The 20,454-nt window shown below is 33.4% G+C and overlaps 1 protein-coding gene and 1 long non-coding RNA gene across 4 annotated transcripts in view; one reads left to right on the top strand and one right to left on the bottom strand.

Moving 5' to 3' along the window:
* Window positions 1-8,221, bottom strand: part of LOC132667427 (uncharacterized) — a 32,600-nt gene extending 24,379 nt beyond the window's left edge. Inside the window, exons 1-2 of the long non-coding RNA XR_009605149.3 lie at window positions 8,006-8,221; window positions 4,218-4,263 (exon numbers count right to left, since the gene is read on the bottom strand). This is a non-coding gene — a long non-coding RNA (uncharacterized LOC132667427). The remainder of the gene's footprint in view (window positions 1-4,217; window positions 4,264-8,005) is intronic.
* The window catches only part of ASCC3 (activating signal cointegrator 1 complex subunit 3), a 357,007-nt gene that overhangs the window by 26,236 nt on the left and 310,317 nt on the right, over window positions 1-20,454 (top strand). For all 3 annotated transcript variants that reach the window (XM_060616263.3, XM_060616264.3, XM_060616262.3), the window contains exon 4: window positions 11,293-11,852. In XM_060616263.3, coding sequence (XP_060472246.3) covers window positions 11,293-11,852 — 560 coding nt within the window. The remainder of the gene's footprint in view (window positions 1-11,292; window positions 11,853-20,454) is intronic.

Genomic DNA, 20,454 nt, shown 5'->3' with positions numbered 1-20,454 from the left:
CTCATCTCCTACGAAATGGCTTAGGTTTCATTCATGTCCTCTGTTATCCTTTCTAATCTTAGTAGATAGTGTTCCATTAGACTATCATCTATTCCATACTTTTTTATAGTATGGAATACTAGCACCTACTATGGTGGAATGGATACATACAGATGATGATCAATAAATAAGAGAGGTATTGAGAATTCAGCTAATAGTACTTTGTGGTCTTTAGTACTTCTGCTCTTGACGATGGACAGTGTCTTACCAGTGGCAGCTTTTTTTTTTTTTTTGGTTATTTTGAAGTATTTTTTTTCTCTCAGATTTACATTTAATATATTCCCATACCATTTTACAATTTGATTCTCCCTTCAATATTATTTTAATGATAAACTTAGCTTTAGAGAGAAAACATAAATTATGGCCCTTAACCTTAATTTAAGTACTCATTGTAGACATAGCGATCTCCTCCATGGATTTTGAAGGATAAGCATAGTCATATTAACCTATGTTCTGTTGGTGGTGACACTTTTGTCAATATATTTTATGTGCTCTAAGTACAAACATTTTTTAAAATAAAGAGGTCAGGATTGAGAGTGTCAGTCGATAAAATGCATCATGTATTAGGCATGTGTATCTGTTACTTAGAGTTTTAAATTCTCATTCCAGGAGGCTTATAAGCCTTCCACAGTGTAGTTAGAGAAACTAGAATTGGGGGTCAAGAATGTAGGGAAGGTAATTAGAAAGACCCATCACTTCCCTACTCAGCTATGTAACTTAATCTCTCCCAGAGCAAGAACAGAATGATCTAATGCTTTTATTCTGTTCTGAATACAAATTAGGACTCAGCCAGAACTGAACTAGTTTTTTTCAGTATTCACATTGTTTCACCATAGACAGACCTGTTTGTTTTGACTTCTCTGATTTATAATCCCTGCTTTATTTGGGTTTTGATGTTTTTATTGTTAATAACTTTGTCTTTAAGAAAAGTATGAATCAAAATGTATGTTGGACAGGAGCGACTTGCAAAGTGTGGTTTAGGGAAATTGGTAATCCATTACATTTTTTGAGTTGTAAAAGAAATAAGATTTTACTATAAAGAAGTGAGGAATCAAAACTGAGAGTAGAAAGCAGTTTATAAGGCAGTGACTGGAAAGGGGGGGTCTCAGCAGACATTAGGTGTTAACAATGTCTAGATATTCTGTCTATATAACTAAGGCTTTGCATTTAGAATAATAAAGGGCTGTTGTGTATTGGATGTGGCAGGAGATTTTTCAGGAGTATTTATGAAAAGTAGCTATCTTGAAAATTGCAAATTTCAAAAAAGTTTGGAGTTCCATGTCCCATAAATTGGCTAACAGGATAATTGGGAACAGCTCTCTGCTGAAAATATTAGAAAAACTGTAAAATATAAAATTTGTTTAACTACATCAGAGTCTACCAAAGCAAGAAGAATGGGATCAAGATCTGGAAGCAGACATAAACTCAGAAAATGTGATCCTGGCATTTGGGCCACTTTTTCCTAGAGGTGACTGTCCATTCCAGAAGAGGAAGCTGGATGGAGAAGAGGAGAATGAGAAGATGAGAAGAGCTTTTGACAGATTTAAAGGACTAAGATGACAAAGATGATTAAAATGGCCAAAAGAGAAAATAGAAAATCTGAATATTTGACTTAAAGAAATTGAATCTGTAATTAAAAACCTGCATATAAAGAAATTTGTATGCCTTGATAGCTTGACTGGAGAGTGTCATATAATGTCATTTAAAGAGACATGAGGTTATTGTAGATTAAAAAAGGTTACAGGCATATAATAATTAAATGTAATGTACTGTCATTGATTGAATCCTGAGTCAGAAAAAAGTAATAAAGACATTTTGGGGACCATTGTAGAAATTTGAATATGTAGTCTGGATATCATTAGGTGAGATTAGACCTGAGGTGAGTCAGGATATCCTGAATCTCAGGAGATGCATACTGCAATGTTTATAGTGAAATGTCATGAAGACTGCTATGTACTGGCAAATGGATCAATAAAAAAAAATACATATGAAATGTGTGTGTGAGAGAGAACACGAATGCACATGAGTGCACAAAATATTACTTAATGGATTAATAAATAGTGACATGTGGTGTGATTCATGTAATAAAGGTTTAAAAATCACATTATTTAGTAGATGAAGAAAAACTTTTTTTAATATCTAAAATGCAATTATGATAAGAATTCTTAGCAACTAGGAATAGAACTTTCTTAACTTGATAAATAATATACATTTAAAAAGCCTAGATCAAACATCTTATGCAATGATGCATTGTTAAAAAAGCTTCTCCCTTAAAACAGGAAATGAAATAACAATGCCAATCACCATTTGTTTTTCTCATTGTACTGAAGGTCCTTGCTAATAAGGCAAGAAAGAGTATAAAGATTGATAAAAACTGCCATTATTCACATAATTCTATCTTTAGAAAATGAATTTATTAGCAAGGTCAATATAAAAATCAATTTTATTTCTTCTTACTAGCAGCAAATTTTTTAAAATGCCATTTACAAAAACATTAAAAGTCATCAAATATCTAGAAGTAAATTTAACAAAAGATGTGCAAGATTTCCTCATGGGAAACTGAAATATTGAGAGAAATTAAAGAAGACCTAAATAAATGGAATAATGTACAAAGGATTGGAATACTCATTATTATAAAGATACCATTTTTACCTCCAGATTCAGTGCAATCCTAATCAAAATCTCTGCAGGTTTGTGTTTGAGGATGTGCATATGTATGTGGAAATTGACAAGATCATCTGAAAATTATATGGAAGTTCAGAGGCAAAAAGCGGCCAAGTCAACCTTGAAAAATAGAGGGAATGGACTTATTATAAAGATTATTAAACTAGACAGATGTTGGTCTAAGGATAGGCAAATAGACCAGTGGGATGGAATAGAGTCCAGAAACTGACCCACAGATATAGGGCTCTTTCTTTACCATGAACACCATTAAGTAGTGAAGCATGGTTGTTTTTTCAGTACATGGTGCTGGGTCAACTGTATATGCATATGAAAAAATTATACCTGTACAGATAATTCTAAGCAGCTTATAAAATAAAACATGAGGCTCAAAACAATCTTCTAAAGATAAAGAAGAATATCTTCATGATCTTTATGGAAAATTATATTAAGTAGTAAACAGAAAGCCTTCCTAAAGGGAATGACTGGTAAATTGAATTACATTAAAACATATTTTTTTATTCTTTGAAAGTAAAAAGGCAAGTCACAGAGTAGGAGAATATAGCTTCAATATATATGACCCCAAAGAGAGTTTGTATCTACATTAATTATGAACTTATACAAATTAATAAGAAAAGGTAATCCTATATAAAAAGGAGCAAGAGCCTTGAACAAGCACTTTGCAGATGTAGAAGATAATTGAATGGCTAGTAAACATAAAAAGGTGTCCAACCTTATTGGTAATCAGAGAGATGCCACTAACACGTGCACTGATCAGAATGGTTAAAATTTAAAAGAACAACATACATACCAATTGTTGGTCAGGTTCAAGAATGTGAAATAAGAATTTGCATGCATTGCTGGGTAGAATTTAAATTGGTATGGCTGCTTTGAATAACTAACAATATCTGCTGTTGTTGGACAAGTGAAATTTTAAGTTTTGCTATATATATCATCCAGTAATATACATATATCCAGTATATCCAGTAACAGTTCCTGCACATATATACAAAAGACCAGTGCATTTATGGCAACATTATTTATAATAGCTTTAAAGTAGAAACAACCCAGTTCACTGTTAAATAGTGGGACATAGATAAATTATGATATGTAGACTACCTTATACCAATAAGGAACTAGAATTGTACATGTAACATTGTAAATGAATCTTACAGTGTTGAGTGGAAGCAGCCAAACACAAAAGGACAGGATGATAATTGTGTTTATACGAAGTTGAGAAAACTAGGCCCGATTAATCTCTGTTTCAGAAGTCAGGATAGTGGCTACTTTTGAGGAAGCAGGTAATGACTGGGGGTGGACTTCGAAGTTTCTGGGGAGCTGATTATCTCTTTCTGGAAGTAGTTTTCCAAATTACATAGGTACATTCATTTTGTGATAATTCTTTGAGCTGTATGTGTACTGTATATGTTCTTGTTTTATTCAATAAAAATATGGCTTTTATATTATCATTTTCTTGAAATATTTCAGACTGATAAAAATAAAAACATAACAAATACCTGTGTATTCACGATTTAGCTTAACACTTGGCTGTCTTCAGTTTTTCTGTTTTAAGAAATAAAAATGATGTGGTCAGAACTCGTTGTGAATACTGCTCAGCCTCTGGTAACCAGTATCACAAATATAATAAATAAATTTGTATTTATCATTCTCATGCCTATTTTTATTACATATTTATACATTCATAAATATGTATTAGGAATATATTCAGCTCAGATATCAAAGCCTACTATGGTAACAGACCAAGTGGGTTTATGTTTTATCTCACAAACTCCCTCTGTAGGATTCAGCAACTTGGTAATAGTAGAGCCCAAGACTGCTAATAGCTTGCCTTTTCTTCATGTTTGTTGCCTTTTGTTCACCACGTGCTCCACATCTAGCCATCATATCTGTGCACTAGACATCTTTAATTTTTTGAGAGTAGAGTAGTATGTTGTTAGATTTTCTGATAATTGATCAACCTTTGCATTTCTGAATACTACTTGCCTGTAGTTCTTTTTTTTTTTTTAGATATGTGGATAGGTCCAGTCAGTTAAAATTGTTGTTTAGAATATTTACAACTATTTTGTTTCAGTATTTTTTGTTTTGTTTTCAGAATATGATTTTCCTGTAGTTTAGGATGGTTTGAAGTTATGAGTTAATAGATGTACAAATTCAGTTCTTTCCTTTGTTGGTGAGTGGCTAATTAATACTACTAATCCTATTTCCTCTGTAACAGTGATGGTAATTCTTATTTTTGTGTAGTTGTGAAGGAAGACTGCAAAGTGTCTAAAGTAAAGCTTGGTAAACATCTGTCAGTGAATAATTTTATTATAACCTACATGTACCAGTAGCTATTGGTAAACAAATAGTTGTTCTTTGTAGTTAAATGTTATGACAGATGTATGTGCCCAGTGATGTGGTGTTACAGAAAGTGCAGGAACAGTGCTTGGGTAAGTCAGGAAGGGATTCATGGAGAAGGGCAGTTGGGGCAGATTTAGATTTTGTTGTAGATGTTCAGGTCAGAGTTGTTATATTTATGTCTCTTTCGCCATAGAAATTACAAAATGGAAGAGCTGAATAACTTAATGACATCATAGATGACTTTGCAAATGTATCAACTGTATAAACAGGAAGCTCAGATTACTTGAGAATATGGCAAAACAACTATAAATTGAATGGACATTGTAGCAATGGCAAGAGTTGGAAATAGGATCAAATTTTTACAGTTTATGAAGTTTATCAGTATATTCTTTATTTACAAATTATTTGTAAGTAATTTACACTGCATTCCTTAGTAGAGGCATTTTTAAGGTACAGTTGATTTTCTTTATAGTATTGTCAAATATATTACTAAGCATCTGATAAATGGATACAGAACTGAAGAAAAACTTTACAGCACCTGTTTTTTTTTTTGTTTGTTTTGTTTTTTAATTTTTTCTCTTGGATGTTAAAGTTTAAAATGCCAGATCTCAGGGAGGTATGTGATTTGCTCAAAGGTACAGTTTATTTCCTTAGTGATGCTCAAAATAATGGTTTCACTATTATAAATGAAATTGACAATTTTATATGAACTTGACGTTTTGATGTTACCTGGTTGCTTGGGAAGTCAAGTTGTAATTTGATGCAGGATTTTGTAGTACTAGAAATGATAATATAGTGGCTGGATGCTGACTTGAAGTCTACACTGTAAGATAAGTATTCACATTTTGTAATTAATAACACAAAATTAAATGGCTGACTTTAAAACATGGAGAAGTGCATTGGACTATTTTTAGTCTCTTGTACTCTTCTTTTTCTCTACCAAGTATGTTTCTCTGTTTTCCTTTATTTGCTCACCCTGAAGGCAATGATTTCTATATAAGTGTAAACTAATCTTAACATTTAAGCAAGTCCTTCAAGTTATTGAACACTTCTTGAATACTGTGCCTACTTAATGTGAGGTTTTGTTGTAGGTGCTTTGATGTAGTTACACTCTTAAATGAAATCCATTATATTAAATTGTATTACTTAGGCAATTTTAAATTTGTCTTACATAAATTGTTCCATTTATTCCCCCAAAAGCACATGGTAAATGGTTATCTGTATTTATTATAAGTTTGTTTGATAATTTGGTAATTTGAAAGATGGTATAATGCAAAAACAAATGATCCTGCTCTTATAGTCTTAGTATGTTATTTAATCTCATGTATCTGAGTTTCTCTGTAAAATGAGGAAAATACTTGCAAGATTCATTTTAGACAATTTTAGATACTGTACTTGTTAAAAAGCACACCAACAGAGACTGGAAGGGAATATGTAAAGGGAGAGATGTGATTGGGGAATGTAATAGTATATGATTAAGTTGAATCCTTATTTTTGTACCTTTTTATATGTGATGCTATCCTAGGAAAGTTTATAGCACAAATATTTTACATATTTGTGAAAAATTATCATAATTACCAGTTAAAAAATCAGTTAGCTAATCTCCATGCAAATATAACATGTTTATAGTAGCTGGGCTATGTTGCTGATAATAACAAATGGAATGAACTTAAGGTAACACTGATGCTGGGTTATAATATTATGGTATTTGCAATTGCAGATCAAGTGTTCAGTAAAATGAACACTTAAAGTTTTGTATAACATGAAAAAGTAAATTTGACTGTTTTGAACATTTCAATATTAAAATATAAACACATAAGATATTTATAAAATATTTTCTGCTAAACATTGAAGATTTAACTGATCAAGGAACTCATTTGTTAACTTGTAAATGGAAATGCAAGCAGTTGATGGATATTTTTATTCAATTTTCAATTTAAAAATTTCTTATTCCGTTTTAGGAATTCCCCAGCTACTGTGGTGTAGGTTATTTGTTAAAAGTTATAATTTACAACCCTGTAATTCTCAGTATTAAAAGTATTTAGTATTAGAAGTAAATTTTGTATTGAGAATGACTTATGATTATAGTCATCACTCAACTCTGATTTTAAAAATTTGTTAATCAGTTACCAGTTATATCTTTACAGTTTATTGTACATTTCACATCTTATTTTCTCTCAATGTAACTGAAGTAGGAAGGGCAAGTATTTATTACTAATATAGAGTATTCTAATAACCCTCTAAGCATCATATCTCTTTAAATGTGTTGCAGTTGAAGTGCCAGGTGATAGAGCCAGTTTTCTGATTTACAGTCTATCTTGTTTAGTGTTTTATGATAGAACATTTGATACTCAAATGGTTGAGTATCTCGACTAGCTTTCTTAAAGGTCTGGAGATACTAAGTTTCATTAAAGCTTTTGAGAGTTGATTATTTAGTGTATATCTTATTCTTTACTGATATTTTATCTTGACACAACTAAACTTATTAACATCCGCCTAGAAAGATTAGGACGGGCAGTGTAAAACAGAAAAGACTTGAAGATTTGGGAGCTAATGTTAACTGTTCAAGAGTTTTAGCCTACGAAATCATTTAAAAGTTTATCAGTTTTACATTGTACATAAAATATGAGTACTACACTGTACGTAAAAATAAAGAGGTTATTTGTGAACAAATTTAATTTTCAGTATGGTGTAAGAAAAGGACTACTTTTTACAAGTTTACACTCCAGAAGCGCACCACACGTGTTTTCTGAGGTCTCTTCATGTGGCGCAGTTATTTGTGCACTGGTTCAGCTAGTTGATGGAGAAGCGCTTAGGTTTCCTGTCCGTTTCCCTTCTAACGCCATTTCTATTGAGGGGTGTTGGGGCCTGCCAGACCAGTGACAGGCCAGACATCCAGCTGCATTCACTTTCTTCAGATGTTTTCTCCATGTTTTTCAAATACCTTTCATGTAGTTTAGTCACCAAAAGATCTGAGTGCTGGCTTCATGGGTGGGCAAGTGTTAGTAAACTGTTGTGGCCCCTTTGTTGCTGCCAGCGTGAGACCACAGTTGTCTCCTCCACAATCCTGAGCTACCTTCTCATCGGGGTGGTCGGCCAACGGCCAGCGTCCTATGATGACTACGTCATCACGTGCAGACTGTATGCGCTGGAATTCGTGTCGCGTCTCTGGGCACGGAAAACGCGTGTGCGGTTGCTGCAAGGCAGCGGGGCGAAAAGTTGGCCTTGTGTGTTTTAGTGCCCCAGAGAAGTCCATCGTTTTCAAAATGCAGTACTCTCTTCGTTGGAAAGCCAACAGTAGCCATAAATGGTGTTTGCTAATGTTTCTCCAAAACAAACTCCCAGACTCCTGAATATCGCGGTGCTGGTTCACTTTTTAGAAACCACTTGGTGGTGCGAACATGTGTCACTCAAAAATACACTGGAGTAGGTTGTACGGGAGAGTGAATAGTTAGGCAAGGGTGTTAACGTTTATGAAGCAACATTATCTAACTTAGAGAGGGGCGCCTGGGTGGCTCAGTTGGGCGTCTGACTTCTGCTCAGGTTGTGATCTCCTGGTCCATGATCATGTTCGAGCCTGGTGTCAGGCTATGTGCTGACAGCTGAGAGCATGGAGCTTGCTTTAGATTCTGTGTCTCCCTCTCTCTCTCTGCACTTCCCCTGCTCGCACTCTCTCTCAAAAATAAATAAACATTAAAAAGATATTTTAAAGACTGTGTGTTTTGGGGAAATAGATATTACCAATACTCATTTAAAAATTTGAAACCCTGAACAAATGTTTTCGATCTTTATTTCTAAGAGCCTGTAGTTATTTTCTTTTTCTTCAAATGTGGACTCATAACTTATCTTTTCTCTGATACCATGAAGATTATTTTCTAGTAAGATGTATGGATCCACTGCATTATATTTAACGAATGCAGTATATGCCTGTAGCATACTTTAACCAGAGATGTAATAATGGTATATAAATTAATTCCATTTTTGGTAAGAAATTAAGACTATTCTCTCATTTATTTATTTCCTAAAGTGATTTATCATTTATTTAGTAAAGGAGACTTAGGGATAAATCTACTTTCTGGGACTTTATAGGGAGTCATTGTGGTGTAGTAGAACTTTGTCTAGGAGTTACAAGACTGCTCTGAATCTTGTTTAATAAGTAAATACCTGTTTGATCTGTCCCAAATTATTTATCTCTGGGTCTCCATTTTAGCATCTGTAAGATGAAGCTAATTTTGTTAGGAAAGATTGAGATAATTTAATGGAAAAGTTCTTAGTAAGTTTAAGAAAAATCCCAAGGTGCAAAATATTTTTACAAAAGAATACATGTTTACAATGTTAGATATAAAGTGAGTTTGAAAATGAGAGTTCATTTTTATTCAGACCTCAGTAGTCCCAGCCCTGTTGAATTATTTGTAGAATTATCACAATTCCTAAATGATTCAAAACCCAAATTCTCTAAGCATCATGTATAGACTAAGTAAAATGCAGATAAATGTTATTCAATTAATTAATTTTAAGCATTATTTAACTTATAGAAGTTTTTAGTCATGTATTTTCCTAAATAATAAAAGATTAATTATATGTCCCATACTGTTTTGTAAATTCTTTATAATCATACAAGTAGACTTTATACTTGAAGAAATCAGAAATAATAGCCATGTAAAATTGCTATTAGAAATAATAGCCATTATAAAATTACTTTCACTCCTAAATTATTAGTCTTCCACACACCTGTGTAAGCATCAGATAAATTACTGAGGCAGTGTGGTATAGTGTAAAAACACTAGCCTGATATCACTGAGGCCTGGGTTTAGGTTAATTCAACAAATTTGTATTGAGACACCTGTTTTGGGGTATGAGCAGTGACAGAGTACAACACTGTTTCAATATTCATGCTCACCTTGAAAGAGGCAGTTAAGCTGATTCTGAAACATGGGTAAAATTCCAACAATTAGAGGCCTTGGGGAAGGTTACATAAAGGTGTGGAGACAGGCATAGAATAGGACAGGACCTGGTTTTTGGATGTTAAGAAATTCTGAAGTTGGAAATGAATAATGGCGAGTGAGGATGGGAAAAAAGGATGGAGTCAGCTCCTGGGGTGACTTGGAAACAAAGTGTAGAAGTTTGGATTGAATATCAAGCTGTACTAGACTGCTTAAGATTTGTGATCAATAATGATTGTAGCAATGTTTTCAGGAAGATACTAGTATTACATTACTAACTTTATTCCTTAAGCTCAGACACTGACTTTGAGGTCTTCTGAAGATTAAAATTATTTTTTTTCTGCTCTCAGGCTATTCTTTGAATTCTATGACACAAATATAGGTTCTTTCCTTCTTTTATTTGGGAAAATCAGTGATGAGAAATTTATGCTTTAAAAAATAGTGGCAGCTCCTTTACTTTTACTTTGGTAAGGAATTTACTTCTGGCCTTTAAACAATGGATTTTTTAAAAATGTTTTGTAATATTGGCTAAGTTATTTGAAAAGATTCTATTATGTCCATCCTTGATATTATTAAATGTTTTTGAGTGAAAACTATATAAATCTATTTCTGGCCATCTGAGATTCACAGTACAAATTGGAAAGGAAGTTATAGATCTCCTGACGTTCTAGCTCCAAAAGTCTATAATTCAGATGTATTTTAAACCTTATTTGGGTTTATTTAACCCATGAAAACTGTTCAAAAAAATCACGCTTGGGGCGCCTGGGTGGCTCAGTCGGTTGAGCGTCCGACTTCAGCTCAGGTCATGATCTCATGGCCTGTGAGTTCAAGCCCCGCGTCGGGCTCTGTGCTGACAGCTCAGAGCCTGGAGCCTGCTTCGGATTCTGTGTCTCCCTCTCTCTCTGCCCCTCCCCTGTTCATACTCTGTCTCTCTCTGTCTCAAAAATAAATAATAAAACATTAAAAAAAATTTTAAAAAATCACTTTTAAGTAAGTTTTTACGTAACACCCAAGTTGTTTTCAGAAAGAGGTAAAGAGTTGTTACTAGCGGGTTTCTCCTTTTTAGATAGAGAATGATTACTGATAATGATTTATTGACCTAATATTTTTCTTTGGGAAGTTGGGAATAGACTTACAGGGATTTTTCTGCTCCTAAATTGTTTATCTTTATCAGTATACTTTCACTGTTGGAAGTACCCAGAAGAATATTGGTAGTAGTTTTTTTTGAAGACAGTAACTTGAACTGTGATTCATTTGAGCTAATACTGTTTCTTTCATTTTCGAATAGTTGGAATAGATAATGGTAAAGAAGCAATTGAAAGTGCGGCTGCATTTCTCTTCAAGACATTTCACTTGAAGGACTCTGTTGGTCACAAGGAGACAAAGGCTATCAAACAGATGTTTGGTCCTTTTCCATCATCATCTGCCACTGCAGCTTGTAATGCTACTAATCGAATTATTTCTCATTTCCGTCAAGACAATCTTACTGCTCTTATCCAGATGACAGAAGAAGAATATGGTGATAGAATTTTATTTGGTAAAAATTTAGCATTTTCATTTGACATGTATGATTTGGACCACTTTGACGAACTGCCAATAAATGGTGAACCCCAGAAAACTATAAGCCTTGATTATAAGAAGTTTCTGAATGAACATTTTCAGGAACAGTCTACACCAGAGCTCAAGCCTGTGGAAAAAACAAACGACTCCTTTTTGTGGTGTGAAGTTGAGAAGTACTTAAATGCAACTTTAAATGAAATGGCTGAAGCAACAAGAATAGAAGATCTTTGCTGTACCTTATACGATATGCTTGCTTCTGTTAAAAGTGGTGATGAACTTCAGAATGAGGTATAGTTGAAGTTATTGAAGTTTTATATTAATGTGAATTACTTTAGTAGCCTTTTAAAACATGGATAGTTAGCAAAGATGGTTTAATATTGTGCTGCTATAAATACGTAGCCAAATGGCTTATATAGTAGGCATGCGTGTCTTTCCACTTAGTAGTTATAGGAGGACTGTGAGTGTGATGAATAGCAGAAGACTCCGAGGACAAGGTGTTAAGATGTCCTCTTGTCCTGGTTATTGGGACAGTCCTGGTTAAATCTGTTGTCACATTATAATAATCAGCAGGGCCCCTTCTTCAAAAAGTATATAGGTTTAAATAATAAGTCGTATGGCTACTCTACTAAAAAAGGTTAATGTTTGTATATTGTTTTAGATTTCTAAGAGTTCTTTGATGAAAATTTAATTTCAAAATATTAGACATTTAATATATTGAATGACTTACTGATTTAGAAAAATATTTTTCACTAGTTTCTATGTTTGAAAGAATAAGCTTTGAAAAACAGACTGATCCAGAAATAATTGGTCTGTTTTCTATTATGGAGTAAAGAACTGTCTTAATAAGTTTTTTATATCACACAAAGGAAAATGTTATTTTAATTACTTTCTATGCCATGATTTAGTTATGTTACTCAAAATGATGAATTGCAGCTACATAAAAGTTTATCTTAAGGTGTTGAGTTTTGCTGTCAATATTGGCATTATATTCCTTTCCTTTTATAAATTTAAAATGTCAATACAATTTTAATACTGGATAAATTGTGAGTAACATTTTTAATGAATTAAGAGAAGTGGCATATTGTTGTACAAAGGACACAGGCTTTGAAATCAGACAGTCCTTCCTTTCCCCTTTAAAATTGGTAGTAAGACTTTAGGTAATTGAATTTTCAGAGGCTGTTTTATTGTTGGGCTGTCTCCCAGGGCTATGAATGCAAAGATAATAGAATTGTTATAAACCTTAAATGAAGTATCATATGTGAAATGGTGAGTAGCATTTAGTAAATACTTACTACGTGGTAGCTGTGATTATTGTTATTATTTAAAAAAAAATTTTTTTAACATTTATTATTGAGAGACAGAGAGAGACAGACCATTAGCAGGGGAGGGGCAGAGAGAGAGGGAGACACAGAATCTGAAGCAGGCTCCAGGCTCTGAGCTGTCAGCACAGAGCCCAACGCGGGGCTCGAGATCATGGCCTGAGCCAAACTTGGACGCTTAACGGACTGAGCCACCCAGGTGCCCCTGTTATTATTATCTTAAATCACATGGAGTATCAGTCAGGAATACAGAAAAAAATACTAGTTATTTTTTCTTTTACAGAGAAAATTACTTAACAGATATTGGAGGACTGAATCCATGGCAATGATATTATGACTTTAGGTTGGAAATAAGTTATTGTTATTGTATTGTTTTGTTATTGTATTGTTAGTTCTGTGATCAGTCTCATTTATCTTGACTTTTTTACAATTTAATTTATATTGTGGTGGTCTACCTTCATAAATGGATTTTTTTAACATTCTGAAAATAATAGTATTGTTTTAAAAATTGTGATTTATAAAGAAAATTCTATTGATACTTGCTTATCATAATTGAATACATAGAAGTTTTCTTATTATAATTATAGTAAACCAAAGATTATAAATGTATAACTAATTTTATTTTTGAGTTAGCAGGAAAAAAAAAAAACTATTCTTTTCACTTTTGAATATCGACAGTGAAGTTTGTTATTTCTTATTTCCTTGCCACAGTTTTTAAGTAGTAATTGAACCTGATTGTCGGAGGGAGAATGTTTTTTAGTTCTTAAGATTTTTTTTTTCATAGTCTACCTCATTACAAGGTCATACTGAATTCATGCATCTATCCATTCATATACTTGTATGCTTACCATATATGAAGTACAGTGCTAGTTATTGGACATAAAATGATGAATTAAGATAGCCACCTTTTCTCAGGAAATTGTTCAGTAGGAGGAGATATATTATTAAGTAAGTGTACTCAAATACCACAGGTATTGTGATACTACAGCTGACCCTTGAGCAACACAAGGTATTAGGGGCACTGACCCGCTGCACAAAGGTCCACTGTAACTTTTGATTTCCCCTCCCCCCAGCAAACTTAACTACTAATAGCCTACTGTTGACTGGAAGCATTACTGATAACACAAAAAGTCAATTAATAACATATTCTGTATATGTATTATATACTATATTCTTGTGATGAAGTAAGCTAGAGAAAAGAGAATGTTATTAGGAAAATCATAAGGAAGAGAAAATACATTTACAGTAATGTATTAATTGAGAAAAAAGCCCACATATAAGTGAACCCACACAATTCAAACCCGTATTGTTAACAGGTCAACTGTATATAGAGAGAAAATGGGGGGATAAAAGAACCAGTCATAGATTGTGTGGAGAGCTTAGTATGGTAGGCAAAGTATTCATAGAGGAGGTTAATCTTGAGCCAAGTCTTTTTTTTTTTTTCAATTATTTTTATTTTTTAATTTATTGTCAATTTGGCTAACAGTGTGTAAAGTGTGCTCTTGGTTTTCAGGGTAGATTCCTGTGGTTTATCGCTTACATACAACACCCAGTGTTCATCCCTTCTCAATGCCCATCACCCATTTTCCCCTCTCCCCCACCCCCCCATCAACCCTCAATTTGTTCTCTGTATTTAAGAGTCTCTTATGGTTTGTCTCCCTCCCTCTCTGTTTGCAACTATTTTTCCCCCTTCCCTTCCCCGTGGTTTTCTGTCAAGTTTCTCAAGATCCACATGAATGAAAACATTTGATATCTGCCTTTCTCTGACTGAGTTACTTCACTCAGCATAATACCTTCCAGTTCCATCCATGTTGCTGCAAATGGCACGATTTCATTCTTTCTCATTGCCCAGTAGTATTCCATTCTATATATAAACCATATCTTATTTATCCATTCATCAGTTGATGGACACTTAGGCTCCTTCCATAATTTGGCTATTGTTGAAAGTGCTGCTATAAACATTGGGGTACATGTGCCCCTATGAATCAGCAATCCTGTATCCTTTGGATAAATTCCTAGTAGTGCTATTTCTGGGTCATAGGGTAGTTCTATTTTTAATTTTTTGAGGAACTTCCACACTGTTTTCCAGAGTTGCTACACCAGTTTGCATTCCCGCCAACAGTACAAGAGGGTTTCTACACATCCTTACCAGCATCTGTTGTTTCCTGAGTTGTTAATTTTAGCAACTCTGACCGGTGTGAGGTGATATCTCAGTGTTGTTTTGATTTGTATTTCCCTGATAATGAGTGACGCTGAGCATCTTTTTATGTGTCTGTTGGCCATCTGGATGTCTTCTTTAGAAAAGTATCTATTCATGTCTTCTGCCCGTTTCTTCACTGGATTATTTGTTTTTCAGATGTTGAGTTTGGTAAGTTCTTTATAGATTTTGGATACTAATCCTTTATCCAAATCTTGAGGCAAGTCTTAAAATATACTAGATTTAACTTCTTCAAGTGGACCAGAAAGGTAGGGAACATATTTGAAATGTGAGCAAGAACATGGTGTGTTTAAAGAGCTGTAATCTATGTAGTGAGGGTGGAGATGTAAGAGGAATGTGGTTGAGAGACAAGCGGGGGTGGGAGGGGGGCGGTGGATGAGTAAGAGTCAAATAAAGTAAGGCCTTGTACACCTTGTTGAGGTGTACGGTTAGCCACTCTACAAACCAATAGATACACCTTGTATGGTCTGGTTTATTGATTTTTCAGTGTTTAATGGACAGTTTGACATGTACCAGTGGCTTGAGTAGTGGAGTTTTAAATGATTCATGTGGTGTTTTGGTTTTTTTAACTGTGAATGAAAATAAACAATTATTACGATAAGGTTTATTTTATAGGATAAGTTATTCATAGTTTATACATTTCGATTCCTTCCTGGGAAATTGTACTTTGTTATAGCAAATTTTCCTTATAATTTTGAAGTGATGCTTCAATAGAAAAATAGTTTCATTACAATCACTCTTGACCAGTGTTATTTTCACTTTGAGGCGTGCTATACATTATGTGTTGTCTATTGACTTTTAAATTTCTCTTCTTTAAACCTGGAAAGAATGTAATTAAAAGAGTAATCAGTTTATGTGATAGCATGGTTAATTTCCATTTCTTTTTGAAGTTTTAGTTGACTCTGTGGAATAGTAATATTTAAATAACCATGCTCTGTGCTGTTGCTCTAGAAATTTAGCAGAACCATGGGGAAATATTTTTACATGTAATGTAAAAGGGGTATGTAAAAAACTATGTCTATGCTGAAGGCATTTTTCTTCCTTAACATAGGATTTCCCAATTCTGAATTTAGTTTATTGACCTAACGACTGGTCAGTAAAGCAGTTTTTAAGAATTGGCTATTTAAAGTTTATTTTCCCAAGACCTTTATGTTATTGTTGAACTAGTGTTGGAAGGATGGAAATAAAAAGTGTGTGCATATGATGACATTTAGCACAAAGATGCAAGAGAGAGGTTCTAGTCTGAAACATGTGGAGAGAAATAATGCTAATGACAATAATATTAACAATAATGGCGACATTTGAGTGCCTACTGTTTGACATAAGGCATTAAGTTAAATGCTTTATGTGCATCATTTCATGTAATCCTTAACAGCAGTGATGGATTAAAAACTGTTAGAAACATGTCTAAAGCACTGAAAAAGTTACACTTGGAGACACTTCACTTCCCCGCCCATAAGTGATTAAACAGAAAAAAAAAATCATACTAAAGTGAATATAGAAAGTCTAATAAAATTTCTTTTGTACTAATTTATAGTTAAGGTGATGGCTTTTTCAAACATCAAATTCTTTAAAAAAGTTTTTTTTTCATTGTTACCTCTGCTTTGCTGGTACTTTGTGTGTGTGTGTGTGTGTGTGTGTGTGTGTGTGTGTGTGTAAATTTCAGTTTGTTAACATACACTCCAATATTGGTTTCAGGGGTAGAATTCAGTGATTCATCACTTACATACAACAACCAGTGGTCATCAACAAATGCCCTCCTTAATCCCCATCACCCATCTAGCCCATCTCCCACCCGTCTCCCTCCATCAACCCTCAGTTTGTTCTCTATCATTGAGAGTATCTTATGGTTCATTTCCCTCCCTCCTATTTCCCCCGCCACCCCATTCCCATATGTTCATCTCTTTTGTTTCTTAAGTTTCACATATGAGTAAAATTATATGATATTTGTCTTTCTCTGATTGACTTATCTCGCTTAACATAATACAGTCCAGCCCATCCATGTTGTTGCAAATGTTAAGATTTAATTCTTTTTTAATGGCTGAGTAATATTCCATTGTATATATATACCACAACTTCTTTATCCATTCATCATTTGATGGACATTTGGGCTCTTTCCATAGATGGCTATTGTTGATAATGCTTCTATAAACATTGGGGTGTTGGTACTTGAAAGAAATATTTTGTTGGCTTCATGTGTTATTGCTTATTAGGAGGATGTAGCTATTTTATGGAAATGTTAGGAAATTTCTCCAAGGTTACAAAATAGTGAATCCAAGATTAAATTCAGACATTCTATCTCCACTGTAGTGTACTTTCTTCACCAAGAAATAAATCTGTACATTTTTCTGTATTTGGTGCTTTGAAACATAAAACATTTTAAAGATATTGAGGAATCTTTGGCATTTACTCTAATTCACAATTTCTTTAGAAACAATGTTTTTCCCTTTTAGAGAGTTCCAAATATGGAATTGGCTGAAGTAAGAGAAAAGGATGAAACCTTATTAAAGATGAGTTTTAGTATTTCTGCAGATAATTAGTTACATTTGAAGTACTTATATGTATTTGTGACTGTTGTACTAATAAAATAGCTTACTTCTTAGATTTTCCAGTACCATCTTCTTTATATTCCGTACCCGGCATCTCTATGGGCTTTTCTTCTTTTAACCTCTCACTCCTAGTAATCTCTCTGTTAAGGCCACACTCGTTATAATTAAGCCTTAGAATTTGATTGGGCTGGAGAGTCTTTAGCCTTCTTTATGCTCTTGAGATATACTTATTTTATATATTTATTTATTTAGAAAATGTTCACTTTTCAAATATTTATATATTTATTTTGAGAGACACAGAGAGCCCACACGTGTGTACATGCCTGAATGGAGGAGGTGCAGAGGAAGAAGGAGAGAGAGACTCCCAAACAGGCTCCACCCCATCAATGCAGAGCCTGATAAAGGGCTTGATCTCAAAAACTGTGAGATCATGACCTGAGCTGAAGTCAGGAGCCAGATGCTTAACTGACTAAGCCACCCAAGTGTCCCTTTAAAATATTTATTTTAGCCATTAGCATTTTAGCATTTTAGCCATCAGAAGTAAATAAGACTTGAATGTTCCATGTTATTTTCTTCATGAGGACTCAACCTGATTGGTACAGATATCTTCCTGTTGTTGATGTTCCATAACCAGAATTGCAGCAATAGGTTTAGTCCTAGTGGGATCATATAATGAACTTTCAACAGAGACTTTACCTTTAAAAAGTAGTAACAGCAAGTCTACTACGTTTTCAGTGCCAATTATGTGTGGACCTGGACCAGGCTGTCTCTTTTGACATAACCAGTTTCTTCATAGTCCTGCATGGTAGCGGTAGAATCCTCTGTGTAAAGGTGGAAAACGAAACAAAGCAAAACTGAGGCCCATGTGTTTCCTAAAGTCATAAAGCAAGATATTGGTAGAAATTTGGGGACTTTTTCTGAGCCTAGGCCTGCTGTTCCATCTAGTATGCCATCAGATTCTTTGAAGAGAAGGCCACTGACTGATCAGACTCTTTGAATGAATTTCTTTTCTTACAAAGCTGGGTCAAATTCTGTCCCTGTTTGCTTACTTGTGGTTGACCATAGGCAGATTCCTAAGCCTTTATGAATGTCAGCTATTTGTAAAATATTTTCTTAGAAATTTTGCTTTGGGGAATTGTGAGATAATATATATGAAGTACTTAGCGTAATGTTTCACAGATTATAGGCTCTCAAATGTTAGTTTCTTGTCTTTCATATTAATGAGCATCATAAATTTATGCATATCAAAGTTTTATTAGAGTGTACACACTATAGATCAGCATATAAAATTTTATCTATACCTTGTAGAGATGTTTCAAGTAATAAAATAGCTTAAAGGCTAGGTCTTAATTCAGATAATTATTTTTACAACTTTTTTTTCTATTTTGCTTTTGTAAGTCTTACTAATCCTAAAGAAAATCTTTTTAATTAATTTTTTGAAGTGGGTTCTGATTATCAGTCCTGGATAAAATAGAAAAGATGTTAATAGAAAAACACTTGAGAATATTGGACACCTATTAAAGATGTATCAGAGTATACATATCTTTTGGTACTCTTTCAATATTAAATGCTATTTGCAGAGTTATCAATGCTGATGTAAATATTGATAGAGTTATTGTGTAATCAGTTCTTAGGAAAAGTGAATTTTGAGTTGTATTGATATGATCATAGTTTGCTTTTGTGCATATGGGGCTTAGTCTTTATAGCATTTGTGATTTGACATTTGCTGTTAGCATTATCTCTTGACTCTTTGCAGATGGTGTTACTTGACCCATGCAAGTTCATTTCTGAATTTAACCCTGTTCCAGACATGTGCCTGATCCCAAGGAATAGGAGTTATTATTATGAGTTATATATTATATTATGTATATAAATTATATATATTTTTTAATATGTATTTGCAGTATAAATGATTCCAACATTCTTTGAAATTTTGGTGTAGAATAATTAGCATGGATTAATACAGTGGTTCTTGGGAACATTTTGTTCTCAAAACTCCTTTACACTCTTAAAAATTACTGAGGACCTCTTAGAACTTTTCTTTATGTTGTTTATCAATATGTTCTATTGATATATTAGAATGTATTATTAATACATTAAATGACTTAAGTATTATAAATTAATACTAAATCTATTAATATAAGAAAAATCTCTTATATTAATAATAATACTTAATCTGTTGTATTAATATAAGTAACATGTTTATGAAAAAACTTTTCTAAAATAAAAACATACAAGTTTGAAGAATGGCACTGTGTTACATTTTACCAAATTATTTCAATGTCTAGCTTAATAGAGGACAACTAGATTCCCATATGTGCTTCTGTATTCAGTCTGTTCTGATGTACATTATGTAGCCTCTGCAAAACTCAACTCACTTTATTATACTCATGGGAGGATGAGAATGAAGGAGGGAAAATAATATTTTAATAAACTATTATACTAATATTAAATTTATTACATTAAATAATAATGTTATTTATTTTTAATAATAATTTTGACTCCATGGACCTCTTAAAAGGATCTTAGAGATTTCAGACCACACTTTGAGAACCACTGATTTAATGTATATACTACAATTTAACAAGGAGGATATACTGATGGTTTTGGTACCTAGAATACAGGATTTAAAATTTTATTGTGCTGAATGATACCATTAATGCTTCATGAAAAGATTTTTCATCTATTTGATGTTGTACATTCTTCTTGGTAGCTTTAGCACTGCTGAACAGTAAGAAGGACACTGATATCAACCAGGTTGGAAATGAAATAGTGTCTTTTCAGTTATGAGGACCAACTATGTG

This window comes from Panthera onca, chromosome B2 (assembly GCF_046562875.1).
Source record: "Panthera onca isolate mPanOnc1 chromosome B2, mPanOnc1 haplotype 2, whole genome shotgun sequence".
In the NCBI taxonomy this organism is placed as follows: Eukaryota; Metazoa; Chordata; class Mammalia; order Carnivora; family Felidae; genus Panthera; species Panthera onca.
This window is presented reverse-complemented; position numbering and strand designations above follow the sequence as displayed.